This window comes from Morchella importuna, assembly GCF_003444635.1.
Source record: "Morchella importuna strain M04M26 chromosome Unknown Morimp01GS016, whole genome shotgun sequence".
NCBI lineage: Eukaryota > Fungi > Ascomycota > Pezizomycetes > Pezizales > Morchellaceae > Morchella > Morchella importuna.
The window spans coordinates 218,739-235,382 of NW_025763413.1; the positions used below are offsets into that span (position 1 = coordinate 218,739).

Consider the following 16,644-nt stretch of genomic DNA (forward strand, 5'->3'; position numbering starts at 1 on the left):
AAACACACCTGCCGTGTCACCGCTCCCCTCCGAGATCCCTATCGGACCCTCGGCATCGCCCAAGGTCCAAGAGGGGGTGGAGGGGGGGCCCAAAAAAAAAAAAGGTCCCCCTTGGGCCTTACGCCCAAGAGAGACCCCACAAAAAAAAAATGATAAATAGGGTCTCCCGCGGGCTTTACGCCCGGGGAGACCCACAGAAAAAAGATCCCTCCCGCGAGGGAGGGGGGCCGGGGGAGGGCGGACGGCGGACGGCGGACGGCGGACGGGAGGCAGGCAGCGGATGGGGGCAGGAGGGGCAGGGGGAGGGGCAAGGGCAGGGGAGGCGGCCGGCGGACGGGGAGGAGGGCGGGCGACGAGAACTGTGGGGGGTGGGGGGGGGCACAGCACCCGGACGACTGGCGGGGGCGGCGACGCAGGAGCAGGCCAGAGAGAGGGCAAGGAGGCCAGGAGGGCCCACGGGACCGGGGACATCTCAACACCCCTCCTCCACCATCCCGGTGAAGGAGAGGGGCAACCAAAATCCTCCCCTGTCCCCGACATGGGCCCAACCCAAGCCCCAGCTCCCAACCCCCAACCCAGAGGCCCATGCCCCCCCCCCAAAAAAAAAAAAAACTCTCTACAAATCCCCCCTGGACCAAAAGGTCCAAGAGGGGCACACACAACTCTTCCCCCCACTTCCAGCTCTAGCCTCCTGGTGGAGGGGAGGGGAGTGGTGGGTTGTGTGATGAGAAGGGAAGAAGAGTGGTGGAGGAGTGGCTTTTATAGATTCGGGGAAAAGTGCCAAGGAGGAGTGCTAAGATTTGTTTTTGGCCGACGCCAAGATTGGGGTTTCGGGGTTTGGGGCTTAGTTTGGTGGGAGAAGGGTGGTGCGTGGGAGAGTGGGTGGGAGAGTGGGTCATGGGCTGTCACTCGGTGCCAAGACGGGGGAGGTGGGGGTGCGTGGGGATGGGGGATGGGGGAAGGTTGGAGGGACTGGAGGGTCGGTGGTGATTTATGGGTGATAGCGTTTTGGGGCTTATGATACTGTCTGAATGTCGGGGTTTCTTGCTGTTGGGCGGGGGACTGACGTGTGTATTGTTTGGTTACCGCCGGTGTCTGCGTAGGCGGTGGTCATGATTGACAGATTCTCCACTAGGGGTTGGAATTTTTATGTAGATTGTTAACTCGCATATACTTTGTCCTGCGCTACGTGCTTGTGGTTGGGTCGACGGGTGTGTGTATTAGAAAAAGGTGAGATGTACTTCTTGAAAACTCCCAGCTACTAACACTGAGGGTTGGTGTAAGGTGGTCTACATACATGTAGTAACGGTGCCCAGTACAGTCCAGCCTAGCTACATGTATATGTAGACGTGTCATCTTTATATCTATAGGTAGATAGGCTTTCATCCTCCTTCGTCATAGGGCTATTCATCCAGGTTACCTGTGGAGTCTTCCTACACTGCGACTACTCACTTCCTTGTGGGGCAGCAAGTAGCCGGCCTTCGAAAGCGAATGGAAATGGCGTGAAATGTTTGGCACTGTATTGGGGCTATCGGCTTCTGCGAGACCTGGTAAGATAACTGTACCTGTGGAGGTCATTATTGGCTTTTTTATACCTGCGGGGGTTGGGGGGGAGCAGGTGTGGGGAGAGGAAGTGTGCGTCTTGTCTGCCATCCAGCTTCGGGTTCCCTTTCAGGTAATCTTGGTGTGGGTAGGTGTAGAAACCACATATACTAAACTTCCCTCTCGTCATCACATATATCAATTACGGAGGCGTACAGCGTCGTTCTTTACAATTTTCCTACAAGGCTTATAGATGCAAAGCTTGGTCATATGCCCCTAACACTGTTAATTTATATATGTAGTGATTATTATTCGCACCGCTCACGGCCGCCAATGTGATCCGTGATTAGTTCTCATATATATATCCTAATTGATTATTGCAAGGGATGCGCCACGTTGAGTTGAGGGAAAGCATCGATCCGGAACCACCGTCCCAAAACACGCAACCGTGGCGAATAAAAAGCCGCCCACTGTCACTTGGAGTAAGGGCATATACATACATGTATATCCGACAAACCACCAGCCTTCATGAATCATTCCAGCCTCAGGATGTCATCTGCGATCATTTCCCGCGCCTTGTTTCACACACACACACACACACACACACACACATAAAACACAAACCCTAACCCTGGCATTCGGCTATCCCGGACGAACTACAAAATAAGCGACCGCGCGGGAGGAGGGTAATGGTGATTATATATTACTGCGGCGGAGAGGGGAGGGGCGGGGGGGGGGGGGGGGGGACGCGAGTCCTTTCAGCTGGTGATGGGTACGGGGTGGTGAGGCTTAGATGCGAAGAAGCTTATTTTGGTTTCGGGATTCGGAGGCCGGGGGAGGGTGGGCATTGCTACGTCGGATCCAGGTCACCCAACTGTAACAACAATAACGACCGGGAAATTGGATCCCGGGAGAGAAGGTGTGTGTGTGTGTATGTATGTATGTATTTAGGGGGGAATGTGGGATTGGCGGTGGGAAAGCTTTGCACTGGACGGCTTTGTTCTGAGCCGCAGACGTGGAGGAGTTGATCAGTTGGGCGGGATGAGCCCCGTCATGATCACTTGTGGAGAATTGATGTGCGGTGGCCTGTGGTGGTGATGCGTACAGGTAAGCATTTTTTGCAGTACGGTATGTGGGTTTCTGCGTACTATCATCACCCTCCTCCTTGATCTCGCCTTACAGAGAACAAGCTCCCCCCTCCCCTGCTGCAGTGGCAGTTTAGAGTTCTGACAGGCACCGACGGGGTCTTCTACTCGAGCTCTAGCTTTCGCTTGGTGACATCCCTGTTCAAGTATGGATCTATATATAGCGAGGCCTTCTCGGGATCCATCCATCATCTCATCTAGCTGCTGGCCGGATGATCGACCATCGTGGCTTGACATACATGTAGATGCTTTACACAACTGGGCACAGGAGGAGGAGGAGCTCACATATCCGCTCTCCTCTAATATCACTACATACCATCTGTGCGGCTCTCTCCACAAGCCTTTTCTCACCGGTTGTGCATGTGGAGACCTGAGTTGGATGGATCACCCAGAATCACTCGCCTGCCCCCGATTGGTTGGAGAGTGAGGGTGCCAAGACTGTCTGTGCCGATTGGATTGGGGAGCGCGGGGCTGTGCTGGTTGGGGGGATATTAGCCAGGACCTGGTCGGAGCACTCGGGGCGTGTCGGATTTCTACACAGTTTGCTGCTCTGTTGTAAATAGAAAATGTGAGCTTCTTTAATTATATAGTGTTCTACCTACATACAGTACTGAGTCTGTGTGTAAATAATGTAGCGAGGGTTGTTGCATCATCCGATGGTGTCACCGCCGCGCCCCACCATCAGAACACCGACCACCATCAGAACACAGACCGACCGACCGGTGCCGCGCCAAAAGTTGCAAGGCTGAAACTACATACAAGAGGAGAGGGGAGGTTACTGCTGCAACACTGAAGTCTGGGGATTTAAGAAAAACCCTTCAGCCAGGACAGACGGACATCTATTTCCACACCACCCCCACCACCCCCACCGGAACACTCACACACTACTGTCGATAAGCTGGAATTGGTCTACAAGCTACAGAAAGCAAGCTATCCACGACGAACCTCGCGAACAACTAGCTATGTCGTCGGTCAGGATCGAGCTCGATAACCGTGGGGGCACGTTTACGTGCTTGGACTATGTCACTGGGAGGGTATGTATCCCCTTTCCCTTGGGCCGTTCTGTTTCGTTAGCTTTCTGCGGTAGGGCTGATTTGGTTGGCGGACTAGGTCATCATGAACATCAACACCGAAGAAACAATCTCCTCCATCACCGTCAAGATGGAGGGCATCTCCCGCACCCGCCTCCTCCCGCCCAGAACCGAAGAAGGCCGCGACTCGAAGCGCGCTGAAATAGAGATACATCGAGTATATTCCCCCCTCACCTCCTCCCCCCCCACCCCCATCCACATCAAGCAGGCTAATGATGGAATGGCAAAATGTGATATAGCTCCTGTACCTGGTGGAAACCGTCTTCCCCTCTGCAGAGATCCGCGAAAATACGTCGGCCTCCCACACGGGATACACCCTCAAGGCTGGCCAGTACGAGTACCCGTTCCGCATCCGTATCCCGATCAACTCGAATTGTACGGAGGTCCAGGCTACCGGTGCGGGAGGTGGCTTGCTGCAGAAGATTAGCTTTGAGAAGGGGAATATCGATTTTGCAAAGAAGCCCACTAGGCATGTGGTCGGGACGCTGCCGCCGAGCTTGTCGGGTATCCCGGGTGATTTGGCGTGGATTAGGTATTTCTTGAAGGTGACGGTTAATAGGTGAGATTTTTTCTCTCTTTCTTTGAGGTGGGGGGTTTTTTTTGGGGGAGGGGGGGAAGTGTGAGAGCTGATTGGTGGATGTAGGCCGCAGTTTTATAGGATCAATATGCGTGCGGTATGTGTTTCTCCTGGTTCTGGTTCGTGAAGGTGGTATATATGGAGATACTGACTGCCACTCCCAGCACGACCCATTCGTCTTCCTCCCCATCGAGCCCCCGCGCGCCTCCCCGTCCGCAAAAGAAACCTACGCAAAGCGCCAGCACCAAATGATCTACACCCCCAGCCCCACCTCCCCCTCACCACCGAAGAAGCGAGGCGGCATCCTCGGCGCCTTCCGCCCCACCGTCTCCGCCCCCGCAACACCGCTCGACCCCCCCGAAACACACCACGTCCACTTCTCGATCGAAGTGCGCCTTCCCGCGCCGCCCATCCTGGTCCCCAACACCCCGCTCCCGCTCAGAATCATACTCACGAAGCTGCAGCCGTACCGCCAGCCGGTGTTTATAAGGAGCCTCCAGATTGTGCTCCATGCGTACACGGAGATCACGGCGCATGAGCTGCGTAAGACGGACCATAGCGTGATACCCGTGCTGAGTCTGGGCGAGCTGAGGACGCCCCTGGGTGCGGAGTATAGTCCGGTGGGGGTGGAGCTTGAGGCAGACCCGCATCTGTGGATGGGCGCGAGTCTGCCGGATACGGTGCCGCCGGCGTTTAGGACGTGTAATATATGGAGGACGTATCAGCTCGAGGTGATCATGGGGCTGTCGCATGGGTTTCTGGGGCCGATTGAGGTAATCCCCCCGCTCCCTCTTCCCGGATGGTATAGAAGGAAAAAAAACTGACGCGGTGTTGTGCAACAGATGATACCACTTACCATGCCGATAGAAGTATACTCCGGCATCGCCCCGCCGCAGAAACTCCTCGACTCAACAAGACCGCCGCTGATGCCACCGCCGCGCAAAGCGCTCTCAGCGGGCAAGTCCGCAACGTCGCTTACTGTCCCGACGGCGGGCGTGTATCCGGTCAGCTACTCGGAGAAGAACACGCCCATGTCCTCGCCGGTGGTGCCGGACTTTCCGAAGAGGTCGCATTCGTTCTCGGGGGAGGCGCAGATGATGATGCCGCCGGCGCAGGTGGCGGCGGTGTCGCGGCCGCATAGTAGTGCTGGTGGGGAGAGGGCAGGAGGGGGAGGGGATGAGTTGCCGCCGCCGACGTATGAGGATGCGTTGGCGGAGGATATTGGGCCGGTGGATGGGCCGAGGAGGAGGTATGAGCAGCAGGGGGAGTATTATGGGGCGTTGCCGGATGATGTTAGGTAGTGGCCTTTTGGGGGAGTTTAGGGCGGTTGGAGCTGGACTCGCGGGGCGCGGAGTGCTGGCGGGGGGTTTTTTGGGGGGGGGGTTTAGTTTTTCTCTTTTTCTTTTGTTAGTAATTTTATCTTTTTAAAATCTTTCTTTTTTCTCTTTTATTTTTCTGTTTACTACTATCTTTTTTATTTCTATTTCTTTCGGCTGTTTCTATTGTGGTATTTTGTTGTCCGACTGTCCTGTACTGTCTATCTATGTCTATGTCTATGTCCTAATTAGAAACCCCCCCCCCCCCCCCAAACCTCCCTCTCCTCTAGGAGTATTATGGGGGGGCGGGGGAAAGGGTGATAATGGTTGTATCATTGCGCAAAACAACGCCTTCTCACTCTGTCTCTCTCGCCCGATGTGTCTAGGGTCAATGTGGCAAGGGTAGGTCAATGATCGAATTACACCATTTACCCCCACCCCCACCCCCACCCCCCCCCCCCCAAAACCTTATATGCGATTTATGTTGTGTGGTGCGAGACTTCAATGAGGTGCTGTCAATGTCAGGATCGCAGTTTTTTTCTTCTTTTTTCCTCTTCCTTTTCTTCCTTTGCACAAGACCAAGCCGATAGGGGGGTGGGGTGGGGTGGGGATGGGGGTGTCAATGATACGAAAAACTGAAACTGAAACTAAAACACCATCTTCTACGTATAGTACATACTTCCGTCGTCCCGGGCCCCCGGGGACAGAGAGAGAGAGAGAGAGAGGTGGTAATGGGATTGAGTGATGGCGATGACTACATATTAATTAAGCTAATCGATCGAGCTTGGTAGATACAACAACCTCCTGCTAGAGCTAGAGCTAGAGCTAGGGCTAGAATACAATACAATATAATTGCAGAATACAGAATACAGGATAGGATAGAATAGAATAGAATACAGTAATCGTCCCGTGCTGGGTGGGGGAGATTATTATATGTACGAATATTAGGTTATGTTATGTACCAGCCGATTGAAACTAACCAGCCAACCTTATGTAGTCGACTAGTCAACCAAGCAGCCAGAGGAGAGAGAGAGAGGAGGGAGGGGGGAGGGAGGGGGGAGAGGTAAAAGAAGTCGAAAAGAAGAAAAAGCCAGAAAAACACCCAAACTCCACACCCAACCCACACCCAAACCCCAATCCCCGTCCCATCATTAACAATACCAACAAAACAGTCAGCACGACATTACGATCATCATCATCAATCATCATCCCCCTCCCCCCAAATCCCTCCCCATCATCCCTCTTCCCCCAATCCACATCAAAAAGCATACCCCTCCTCCTCCCTGGCGTCTCCCCCCTCCTCCCCGGTGTCCCCATCTCCACCATCCTCCTCCTCCCAGGCGTCTCCACCCTCGCATACTCCAACCGCTCCGCAATCGGCGGCGCGGCCGCCGCTAACACCGGCGCCGGATGCCCCACCGCCCGCGCGCGATACAGCCCCAGCGCAAAATTCGGCACGAAGAGCGCACAGCAGCCTATCACTACTGCGAATGTCTACTCACCACACCACATGTATATTAGCCCCCCATTCCACACCACCACCACCACCACCACCACCACAATCAGGGGAAGAAGAAGACGAAAAAGAGAGAGAGAGACATACCATAGTCCGATAGCTAACCGGCTCCACAAAGCTCTCCACAATCTCCGCAAACGTCTGCGCGCTGAGCCTCGCCTTGCCCACCTGCGTGTGGTCGCGGTTCATGCAGCGCTCCCACTCTGCGCACGCCTTCTGCAGCGCGGGGACCCTGATGCCGGGCGCGCAGCGGTTGATCAGGAACTCCTGCGCACACGTGTTGGCCGCGGCGACGAGGTCCGCGCTGTGCTGCGAGAGCTTCTCGCTCACGTCGCGGCGCACGGTGACGTATGCGCTGAGCAGCGCGTACAGGAAGAGCAGCACGAGGGTGGTGTTGAAGAAGAGCTGCACGTACTGCGAGATGATGAGGGGGACGTCGCGGTGGTTGTCGGCCCAGCGCGCGGGGCGCGGGGGAGCGGTGGTGCTGTCGGAGTCCCAGTCGAGATCGGGGGGCGGGAGGCGGTGGTGCGTGGGTTTGGGGGTGGAGGTGGAACGGGGGCGCCGTTTGGGCTTGGTGATGGCGCCGTCGTGGTAGCGCCCGCGCGGGGGGGGAGAGTGGTGGCCGCCGCCGCCGCCGCCGCCGCTGCGGAAGGTGAGCTTGGGGGTGGTGGCGGGGGTGAAGATGTCCGGGTCGGTGAAGTCGGACATGTCGAGGGCGGAGCTGCGCGGGGTTGTGGTGGAGACTTTGCGGAACTGCGGGGGTGGCGGGGGTGGCGTGTTGGTGTAGGAGGACTTGGGAAGAGGAAGCGCTCGGAGTTGGGGGGTGCCAGGACGGGTGGATTGGGAGTGGGGGAGCGGAGGTCGGAGTGTGTACCTGGAGGGGGGTCAATTGGTTAGCTGTGGGAGGGGATTGATTGGATTGGGGGGGGGGGTACGTTTGAGTGCTGTGAAGCGTGCGAAGGGTGAGTTGGGGTCGGCGGGGACACGGGGCTGGTCGTATTGGAAGTCCATGGGGGCTTCGGTGCCTCTGTGGGCCATGGTGTTTGAATCTGTAGGCTGTTTGTCTGTGTGTTTGTGTGTAGTTGTGAATGGCTGTGGGTATTTCTGTCTCTGTGGTGGTGAATGGATGAGCGTGGCGTGTGTCTGTCTGCCTGTCTCTGAGGATGTGAGTGTGGGGGAGTATGTCTGTGTCTCTGTGGTTGTGTACCGCTGTGTGAGTGTGAGTAAGGTTGTGGGATTCTCTCTCTGTCTGTGGGTGTGTTTAGAAGAGATGTGCCAGTTGAAGGATGTCTGTCTGTGTGTGTGTGTGTGTGTCTGTGTGTCTGTGTGTCTGTCTGTCTGTCTGTCGTGAGTGATGCACAGCAGCAGGGTTGAGCTACGAAGGAAGGGTTGTTGTTGTGAGGAAGTGTCTTCTTCTTTGTCAGTGCAGAGACAGAGCAATGCCTGTGTAGAGCGTGTCCCTGCTGTCCCTTCTGTGTCCCTTCTGTGTCCTGACTGACTGTGTGCCTGTTCTGCTCTGTGCCTGTTCTGCTCTGTGTCTGTTCTGTGTCTGTTCTGCTCTGCTCTGTGCCTGCTCTGCTCTCTGCTCTGCTCTGCTCTGCTCTGCTCTCTGCCCTGCTCTGTGCCTGTCCCTGGCTGTCCCTGGCTGTCACGCTGAGTGTTCCTGAGTGCTGCTGTCCGTCACACTTTCCTTAGCCAACGTGACAGCCAAGCAACCACTTGACCTACTTAGAGTACTTTACACCTAAATTCTACATCCACACACACAGCATATCTATCCAGATACAACCACCACAACCAGACTCTCCTCGAGCCATCTCTCCACCTCCAGACAACAGATTAAATACGACAGCCCCAGCTAGCTAGCTCCCATGGACACCCACGTCACCGCCACAAACCTCACCCGCCTGCTCTCCCGCCTGGACTCCAAGCTCACCACCACCACAGCCAGCACACCCCCCACATCCCTCGAGCGCACCAAGATAGCCTCCGTACCACCCCCCCCCCCCCCCTCCACAGCAACACCCCACTAACCCCCATTCCCCCCAAACCAGAACCTCGAATACGCCCGCCAGCTCCTCCTCACACTCGAAAAGTCCGCGCCCACAATCCGCAACCACTCCCAGCGCCAAACCCTGCTCACCAAGCTCGGCGAGCAAAAAGCGCTCATCCGCCGCCTGAACGAGACTGTACAACTCCTCGCCCACGACGCCCCCTCCTCCGACGCCGACTCCGACTCTGGCGCCGACTCGGACGCAGAGGATGATGAGCCCCCCGTGTACACCGAGCAGTCCCCCGCCCTCCACGACGCCACCGAAAAAGAAGGCCTGCGCAACCGCTTCCCCAGCCAAAAGGACCAGCGCGCCACCCTCTTCAACGGCGCCTCGGAGGAGGAAGCAGACCCCGAGAAGGCGCTCGACCTGCACCGTGCAGAGCAGGAGGCGCTGACAACCGACATGCTGACGCTCGCGCAGCAGCTCAAGGCCAACAGCATCCGCTTCGGGCAGGAGCTGCAGAAGGAGAAGGGCCTGCTGGACCTGGCGGCCGAGGGGCTGGATAAGAATGTGCTCGGCATCGAGGGCACGGGACGTAAGATGAATAGCCTACGGAGGGACGAGAATGTCGGCTGGTTGTGGGGCATATTGTATCCGGTTATTATTGCGGCGTTGATGTTTTTGGTGTTGATTGTGTTGTTGGTGGCGCCGAAGTTGAGGTGGTGGTAGTGGGGTGGGCGTGTGGGGGGTGCCGGGGGGTTCCCGGGGGGGGGGGGACGGTGTTTGGGGATGGGTGTTTAGTGTTTTTGTTTTTGTTTCTTTCTTTTTTTCTTACTCTTGACTTATATATAGTCTTTCCCTTTTTTATATATTTTCATTTGTTGGCAAAAGATTGGACCTATTTAGTTATATACTGGCAGCTAGTGCGAGAAACACCGCCGCAGCTAGCCGGCGCAGATGCAACAAAGTACTCGCAAGTAATGCGTAGATAGAGTCTGGCTTGATGACATTATGGGGCTCGCTCTAATATCGCTGTTGTGTTGGTGTTGTGTGCGTTGGTGGGGGGGGGGGAAATTAAAGAGGTGGGAGGAATGGAGTGGAGCGGGAGAGGGGGGGATGGATAGGTTGGTCATTATATACCACTGCTGGGTACGATGGAAGTGGTCGGTTGATTGATAGTTTATCACTAGGTCGGTCAATAATTGTTTAGTCTATAATTCCTCTTACTACTACTACAGCTACAATTACTCCTGTTACTAAACGAATACAGCCACTGCTGCCGCTACTCCTACAGTTGGTAGACACCGAGTGATGGCTGATGATTGAGCACCCTGTGGACCCAGCACGAATCCTATCCTACATATTTACGACCCATTAGGCCCACCCAGTCCCTACAGGTCAACGCCAGCTACATGCTGGCCTTGAACTAGAGATTCGTTCTTATTAAGGTATCAATTTTTTTGTTGTTCTATTGTCCTAAAAAGAAAGAAAAAAGAGAAAAGAAAAGAAGAATATGTACTGGTCAAGTCCACTTGCAATTGGCCCCCCCCCCCCCCCCACAACCAATAGGGCCCACATAGCGCAACAGAAAAGGTCTCCAACATTGCGGAGGGAATCATTATTACACCCCCCCCCCCCCCAAACTTTCGCCCCCCGGCTGGCCATTCCTCTCCGCATAAACTCGTGTTTTTGTGTTTTTGTGTTGTAGAAAGACGGGTTCGGGAGCTAGCACTAGCCGAATAGCATCTCGTAGATGATTAGTAGCGTGTTGATCCCGATTAACGGTACTGTCCGCCCCCCCCCCCGCGCAACACCTCATTAGCCTTCCTATCCCCGCTCCCCAAAACCGATCCCCCATCCCCACTCTGCCTCCCACCCTCCTTATGAACTCAAACACAGCAGGGGGCGCAAACTTACTCCGCATCAGCGTCCGCGTGGAGCTGATCAGGTTGATGAGCTTGAACTTGATGCTCTGGTTGTCCTGCGGCATCTGCATGCCGAAGCTGTGCGGGTCCGGCGACACTGGGTTCGCGTAGGCGGAGGAGCCGGCCCAGCCAACTGTTTTGACCGTTCAATTAGCTTAGCTCCTGATTGCCGGGTGGGCGGAGGAGGGGGGGGGGAGGTTACTTCGGGCGAGGAAACGGTCTTCGGAGAGGATGGCGATGGCGTTGATTAGGAGGATTGAAACTGTGGCGGTGGTGTTAGCTTCTGTGAGGTGGTGGGGAGGGAAGGGGGGGGTGCAGGGGGGACGGGGGTACATTTGATGAGGGGCATTAGTCCGAAGAACATCTTTGCGGTGGTGGTGGAGGCGGAGAGCTAGCTAGGTTCGAGTGCTCGTTGTGGTTGTGGTGGTGGTGGGGAATTGAGAGCTGGGTGAGGATACGTGATGGGTGTTTGAGGCAAGCTGGTGTTGGAGGATGTGGCTTGGCGGGATAGTAGTGGTGAGGTAGGGTAACTGATGGGTTCTAACGTCAACTGACGGACAAGACTTGGGGTTAAATATCTTGAAGGGTTGCTTTAAATGCTTGATTTGTGTTACTGGGGATATTTGGGAATGGGAGATGGTGGTAATGTTTTTTTTTTTTATGTTGAGAAAATCCTCTTTAGGATTTATAATTTAGATAAACTAATTTTTCCTCATGAAGATTAATTTTACGTCTCAAGCTACCTAGCTTATAGACAGCTAGCGGGAAATACCTCGTTTTAATTATTGATATATCGAGGCCTCTATTATAATTAATCGGATCCAGCAACTGAAAATTAAACGAATTTTTTTACCGTTGTGAATTAATAAATACCAGCAGCAATACGTACCACTAGAATACTTTTCTTTTTTCTCTTTTTTTCAAATATGCCACCAAATTAAAGAAACATATCCCGCTCCGGCCAAGTCAATCAATTGAGTACCCAGGAACTCTAGTTGTGGCTTTATTCTCACCCAGCCCATTCCAGTCGATCCTCGTCCCTGAAAGCTAGCTCCCACCCAAGCTCCATTCCCAAACCCTAACCCACCCCACATCCAGCTAGCCTATGACGTAGTAGCGCATATCAATCCAGGCACCGCTCTTGGAAACCCTCCCTGCCTGTGATTGAGCAATTGCAACCAAACTCCCATAAACAAAATTCAAAAATGAAAATGAAAACAACAATACTCCGCCTGCGCCTGCGCCCACGCCCAGCTGCTGGCCCGAATCTCTACCGCCAGCTCAGAAACCACAGTACGGTCCCGACACACCCCGAGAAAAAGCTCACCGAAGACCCCCGGCTAAAGGAGCTTGGGCGAACATTGTCAGACGAGTTCTCGACCATCAGGGAGAATTACAGTAGGTCTCTAGCTTGGGTCAAATTTTTGAGGTAGAGTTGGAGCTGATAAGGGAGCTCAGGGACACCGAAGAATCCGATTGTGCTGGTATGTCGCATGCGGGTAGACCCAGCGCTGATATACTGATACTATACTGGTCGACTAGTGCCATGGACTACTAGGATTCAACGAGCTCCGTCTGGCAGGGCAGATGCTGCCTGGTATCGCGTACTGGCGCGGCATCACGGAGGTGCTGAGGGCGAACGGGGTCGAGGTTATCACGACTACTGTGCCGGCGTCGGGGTCGATAGAGGTGAGGGCGAAGGCGTTGGCGGCGGGGATTGAGGAGAGCCTGAAGGGGAGGAGCGTTAATCTAATTGGGTGAGCTCTGCGCCTCGATCGAACTGCCTGTGTGGTGGAGGAGGGGGTTAGCTGGTGCTGTGAGTTTATGTACGTACGTTGCTAACATACGGGTTTTCATGTAGACATAGTATGGTATGAGTCTGGGTCTCTTCGTGGTTTTTGACTTTTCTCTTTTTTTCCCTCTCTTTTTTGGCTGAGAATTGGGTGTTTTGCGTGCTTTAGGGGTACTGGTTATATCTTCCCTTTTTTGCTGCAGCTTCTTCTGGACTTTCAGCGGCGATGGTAGACCAATACCATATATGCTAACGCATTCCTCCCCCCACAGAGGCATCGACGCCCGCTACATGATCAGCGAGCTCAAACCCACAAACTTCAAAGCACTCCTCCCTCCTCCTCTTCATCACTCCCGCCTTACTAACGCACCGCAGGTCCTCTCTCTCACCACCGTCGCCACACCGCACCGCGGCTCCTCCTTCGCTGACTACATACTCGACCTCATCGGGAGTACTCCCCCCCTTCCTTCTTCACTACACCCACGCTAACCCGCCACCAGAAGAGCGCCTCCCCAGCGTATACGCCGCCGTCGAGTCCTTGGGCCTCGAAACCGGCGCATTCGCACAGCTCACGACACGCTACATGGAGGAGAAGTTTAACAAGCTGATCCTCGACGATCCTAGCGTAAGGTACTTCTCGTACGGGGCGATGGCGAAGCCGGGGATGATGTCGGTGTTTCGGCAGAGTCATCGCATTATTGAGGAGAAGGAGGGGCCGAATGATGGTATGTTGATTCCGGATTTGGTGGGAAGGGTGGCGGAGAGGAGAGGGTGGTGGTGCTGATGAGTGGGGTAGGACTGGTGTCGGTCAGGTCGGCGCAGTGGGGAACGTATAAGGGCACGCTGGTGGGGCCGACGCACCTGGGGATTATTAATTGGACGAATCGGGTTTGGTGGATGCTGACGGGGAATAAGGCGACGTGAGTTTTTGGTGCCCTTGTTTTGTGTGGTGGGTGGGAGGGTGGGTGTTGACGAAGGCGGTGGTGGTGGGCAGGTTTAATGCGATTGCGTTTTACTGCGATATCGCTGGTGAGTATTTATTCCCTCTTGATATTCTGGATGTTGTGCGGTAGGCTATTGGTTACTGACTGGCTGGTTATGCGGGTACAGATATGTTAGCGGAAGAAGGCTTGTAAGAATACATGTGCCACCAGGTGCGGAGGAGTAGAGAAGTATATATCCAGTGTTTTCCCCATTACTTGTTTATAAATAGTTTTTTTTTTCATCATGTAGAGCAAAGATTTAATCTCTCCCATGCGGGAAGCTTGGCGGTCTGAATGTACGGATGTGCTGAACGGTGCGAGTGATCGTCTATGATTCATATTTAAAACCATCTCAACATTATACCCCTCCCCCGTTTTAAAATACTGCAGTATCAAAACCAGCACCTGTACGGTACTTGTTACGTACGTGGCCACAATTGTAGCCATTCCGAGAACACATGGAAGACCGGTATAAGCACATTATAGCCCGGCGAACAAGCCAGACACAATGTCCAGAGTCCAAAGTCACTGACTCTACGTCCGGGCACTAAGAAGACAATGGCCAATTATCCCTTTCCCAGTTTAGAAAGAATCCGAGACTCTAACCACGGGGATTATAATGCCCACAGCTCATGTAGATTTGGGACGAGTGATTACTGGCGATTGGTCCCATTTTCTAGCTATTCCTGGATCCAAAGAGGGAGAAGGAAACAACTACTCAAACAGCAGCGGCCTGGACTTTAGATGGGGAAATGTGCCGGAGTGCGGCGCCATCAACAGTGTGTAATTCTACAATGGCTAGCAAGTGGATCTTCACATGTCTACATACAAAGGCTCTACGGTGGCTTTTTGGCCCTATAGGACCTTCTCGAGCTACATGTAGGCCCACCTGTCTTCCTTACGTTCTGTCCCCATGGGCAACCTCTTCCCTCAGCCCTAACTCAGTACATGTAGTTCTTTAGCCCACGGAGGTCAAAAACTAAAAAGATTCCACAGTTTCCCACAGACTATGCAAGCCCAAATCTGTTCGTTGTGACCTCAGACGAAAGTCCCAAATCAAAATGAAGCGGCCTGACAGAAGCTCGTATCCAGGAGCTGAGGAGCCCACAAGTTCCAAAACCCTCAGGAGCCAAAAGGCCACAGGAGCCAAAAGCCCACGTGTGCCCACAATTTCAGCAGATATCTCTATTGATCTCTTCATCGAGACATGGGACGAAAGCCCACAGCCACTCAGCGCTCACAATACCCACACGCCCACATGCCCACGGAAATCTTATCAGTCTTTTCATCGTGGCCTCGGACTACGGTCCCAGACCAAAATAAAAAGCACGAAATCCCCTCAGTGCCCCCAGGTGCCCACAATTCATCACAGAAGCCAGGCTCTTCATCACGGCCTTGGACAAAATTGCCAAACCGAAATGAAGGGCCCGAAAGCCCCGATTGCCCACAGTGCCCATAAGCCCCAAGTACCCACAAGACTCTCTTCTTCTCAGCCTCAGACGAAAGTCCAAGACCGAGGATGATAAAAGCCCCCCGGTGCCCACGGTAATCCCACATGCCTCCACGAGTCTCTTCATCGTGACATGGGACGAACGCCCCAAGCCAGAACAAAGAGCTCGAGTGCCACGGATTCCCCGTAACGCCCTAGACTCCCACAAGAGTCTTTTCGTCGTAACCTTGGGTGAAGACTCAAGACCACGGCAACCAAGAGCTCGAAATCCCCCAGCGCCCAAAATGTCCTAGATCCCCATAAATCTCCCAGTGCCCACGATTCCCCCAGTGCCCACAGTTCCCCCAGTGCCCACAAGCCCACAAGCCCACAAGCCCACAAGCCCACAAGCCCACAAGCCCACAAGCCCACAAGCCCACAAGCCCACAAAGGTTTCATCATTCTCTTCATGATGGCCTCGGACCCAAAGGTCCCAAACCAAAACGAAGAAAAAATCAAAAATTAAACGACCCAGGAAACCCGAAGATTTTCTGACAGAAGCTCAACCCCCGGTGTGCAATGGGGGGGTTTGCGTTCTGGATCTCTGGTAACCTTGAGCACCAGAGATCGTCGCTAGGTAAGTATGAAGAAAGAAGGAGAGGTGTGGAGGACGGCCGCCTTTTAAGCAATGGTGCGCCAAGATTTGGTTGGTGATTTGGCCGATGGGAGGGCTTAGGGCTGGCGGTGAAATGTACATGTAGTTTGGCTTACGGTGGTCCTTGGCTTGTACGGCTGGCTAAAAGGTTAGGGTTGGAAACGGACGTGTAGGTGTGTATTAGCTTGTATGACTATGTTAGGTACTCCCTTGCGGCATGTTTATCTGGTTTTTGATAAGATGTAGAATACCAGATTGGATTAGATCAATCGAGTCAATCCCCTCTCCAATGGAATGGGTTGAAACGGTGAACTTGGCTCCTACCAACACGCGAGAGAGAAGGTCGGGCGGGTTAGCACACACCATTGTTGTGTGCTAATTCGCTTGACCTTTTGCTGCCGGATTGGGTTTTGGTATTGTTTTCTCCTAGGCGCAGAGGAAACTCATATCTGCTATTGAAGTTGCTGGATGTACGCCCCCGCACATAACGCTACGTAATGTGAGCCTGTCTCATCTTATTTCATCCCATAGCTCTAAGTATTGTGAAGTCCCAGGGCGAAACAGGGTATTGAGAAAGTCTAGAGGCCCCGGGACTTGAAGAGAGGAATAATTGTATTGATAGCAGTTATCCTCTAGGGTCACTAGTGACTCGCTTCCCATATCTTTCTTGATATACAGT

At 54.0% G+C, this 16,644-nt stretch overlaps 5 protein-coding genes across 5 annotated transcripts; 3 read left to right on the top strand and 2 right to left on the bottom strand.

Moving 5' to 3' along the window:
• Positions 1-3,649: 3,649 nt before the first annotated feature.
• On the top strand, positions 3,650-5,656 carry LAJ45_05752 (uncharacterized protein; the record flags this gene model as incomplete). Its single annotated transcript, XM_046115321.1, has 6 exons — positions 3,650-3,721; positions 3,798-3,935; positions 4,018-4,337; positions 4,422-4,452; positions 4,520-5,128; positions 5,198-5,656. The coding sequence occupies 6 exons, from the start codon at positions 3,650-3,652 to the stop codon at positions 5,654-5,656; spliced, it is 1,629 nt and encodes a 542-aa protein (XP_045971370.1).
• Positions 5,657-6,496: 840 nt separating this feature from the next.
• Positions 6,497-8,225, bottom strand: LAJ45_05753 (uncharacterized protein; the record flags this gene model as incomplete). Its single annotated transcript, XM_046115322.1, has 5 exons — positions 6,497-6,502; positions 6,833-7,165; positions 7,275-7,930; positions 7,981-8,061; positions 8,123-8,225. 5 exons carry the CDS (start codon positions 8,223-8,225, stop codon positions 6,497-6,499), a joined length of 1,179 nt encoding a protein of 392 aa, XP_045971371.1.
• An 833-nt stretch (positions 8,226-9,058) lies between these two features.
• LAJ45_05754 (uncharacterized protein) lies at positions 9,059-9,910 on the top strand (the record flags this gene model as incomplete). The annotated part of the gene is made up of 2 exons (XM_046115323.1): positions 9,059-9,178; positions 9,242-9,910. The coding sequence occupies 2 exons, from the start codon at positions 9,059-9,061 to the stop codon at positions 9,908-9,910; spliced, it is 789 nt and encodes a 262-aa protein (XP_045971372.1).
• Positions 9,911-10,912: 1,002 nt separating this feature from the next.
• LAJ45_05755 (uncharacterized protein) lies at positions 10,913-11,470 on the bottom strand (the record flags this gene model as incomplete). Its single annotated transcript, XM_046115324.1, has 4 exons — positions 10,913-10,968; positions 11,099-11,239; positions 11,309-11,368; positions 11,440-11,470. 4 exons carry the CDS (start codon positions 11,468-11,470, stop codon positions 10,913-10,915), a joined length of 288 nt encoding a protein of 95 aa, XP_045971373.1.
• Positions 11,471-12,311: 841 nt separating this feature from the next.
• On the top strand, positions 12,312-14,034 carry LAJ45_05756 (uncharacterized protein; the record flags this gene model as incomplete). Its single annotated transcript, XM_046115325.1, has 9 exons — positions 12,312-12,504; positions 12,565-12,590; positions 12,649-12,863; positions 13,171-13,222; positions 13,274-13,349; positions 13,399-13,623; positions 13,695-13,818; positions 13,893-13,927; positions 14,009-14,034. The coding sequence occupies 9 exons, from the start codon at positions 12,312-12,314 to the stop codon at positions 14,032-14,034; spliced, it is 972 nt and encodes a 323-aa protein (XP_045971374.1).
• Between the last annotated feature and the right edge of the window lie 2,610 nt (positions 14,035-16,644).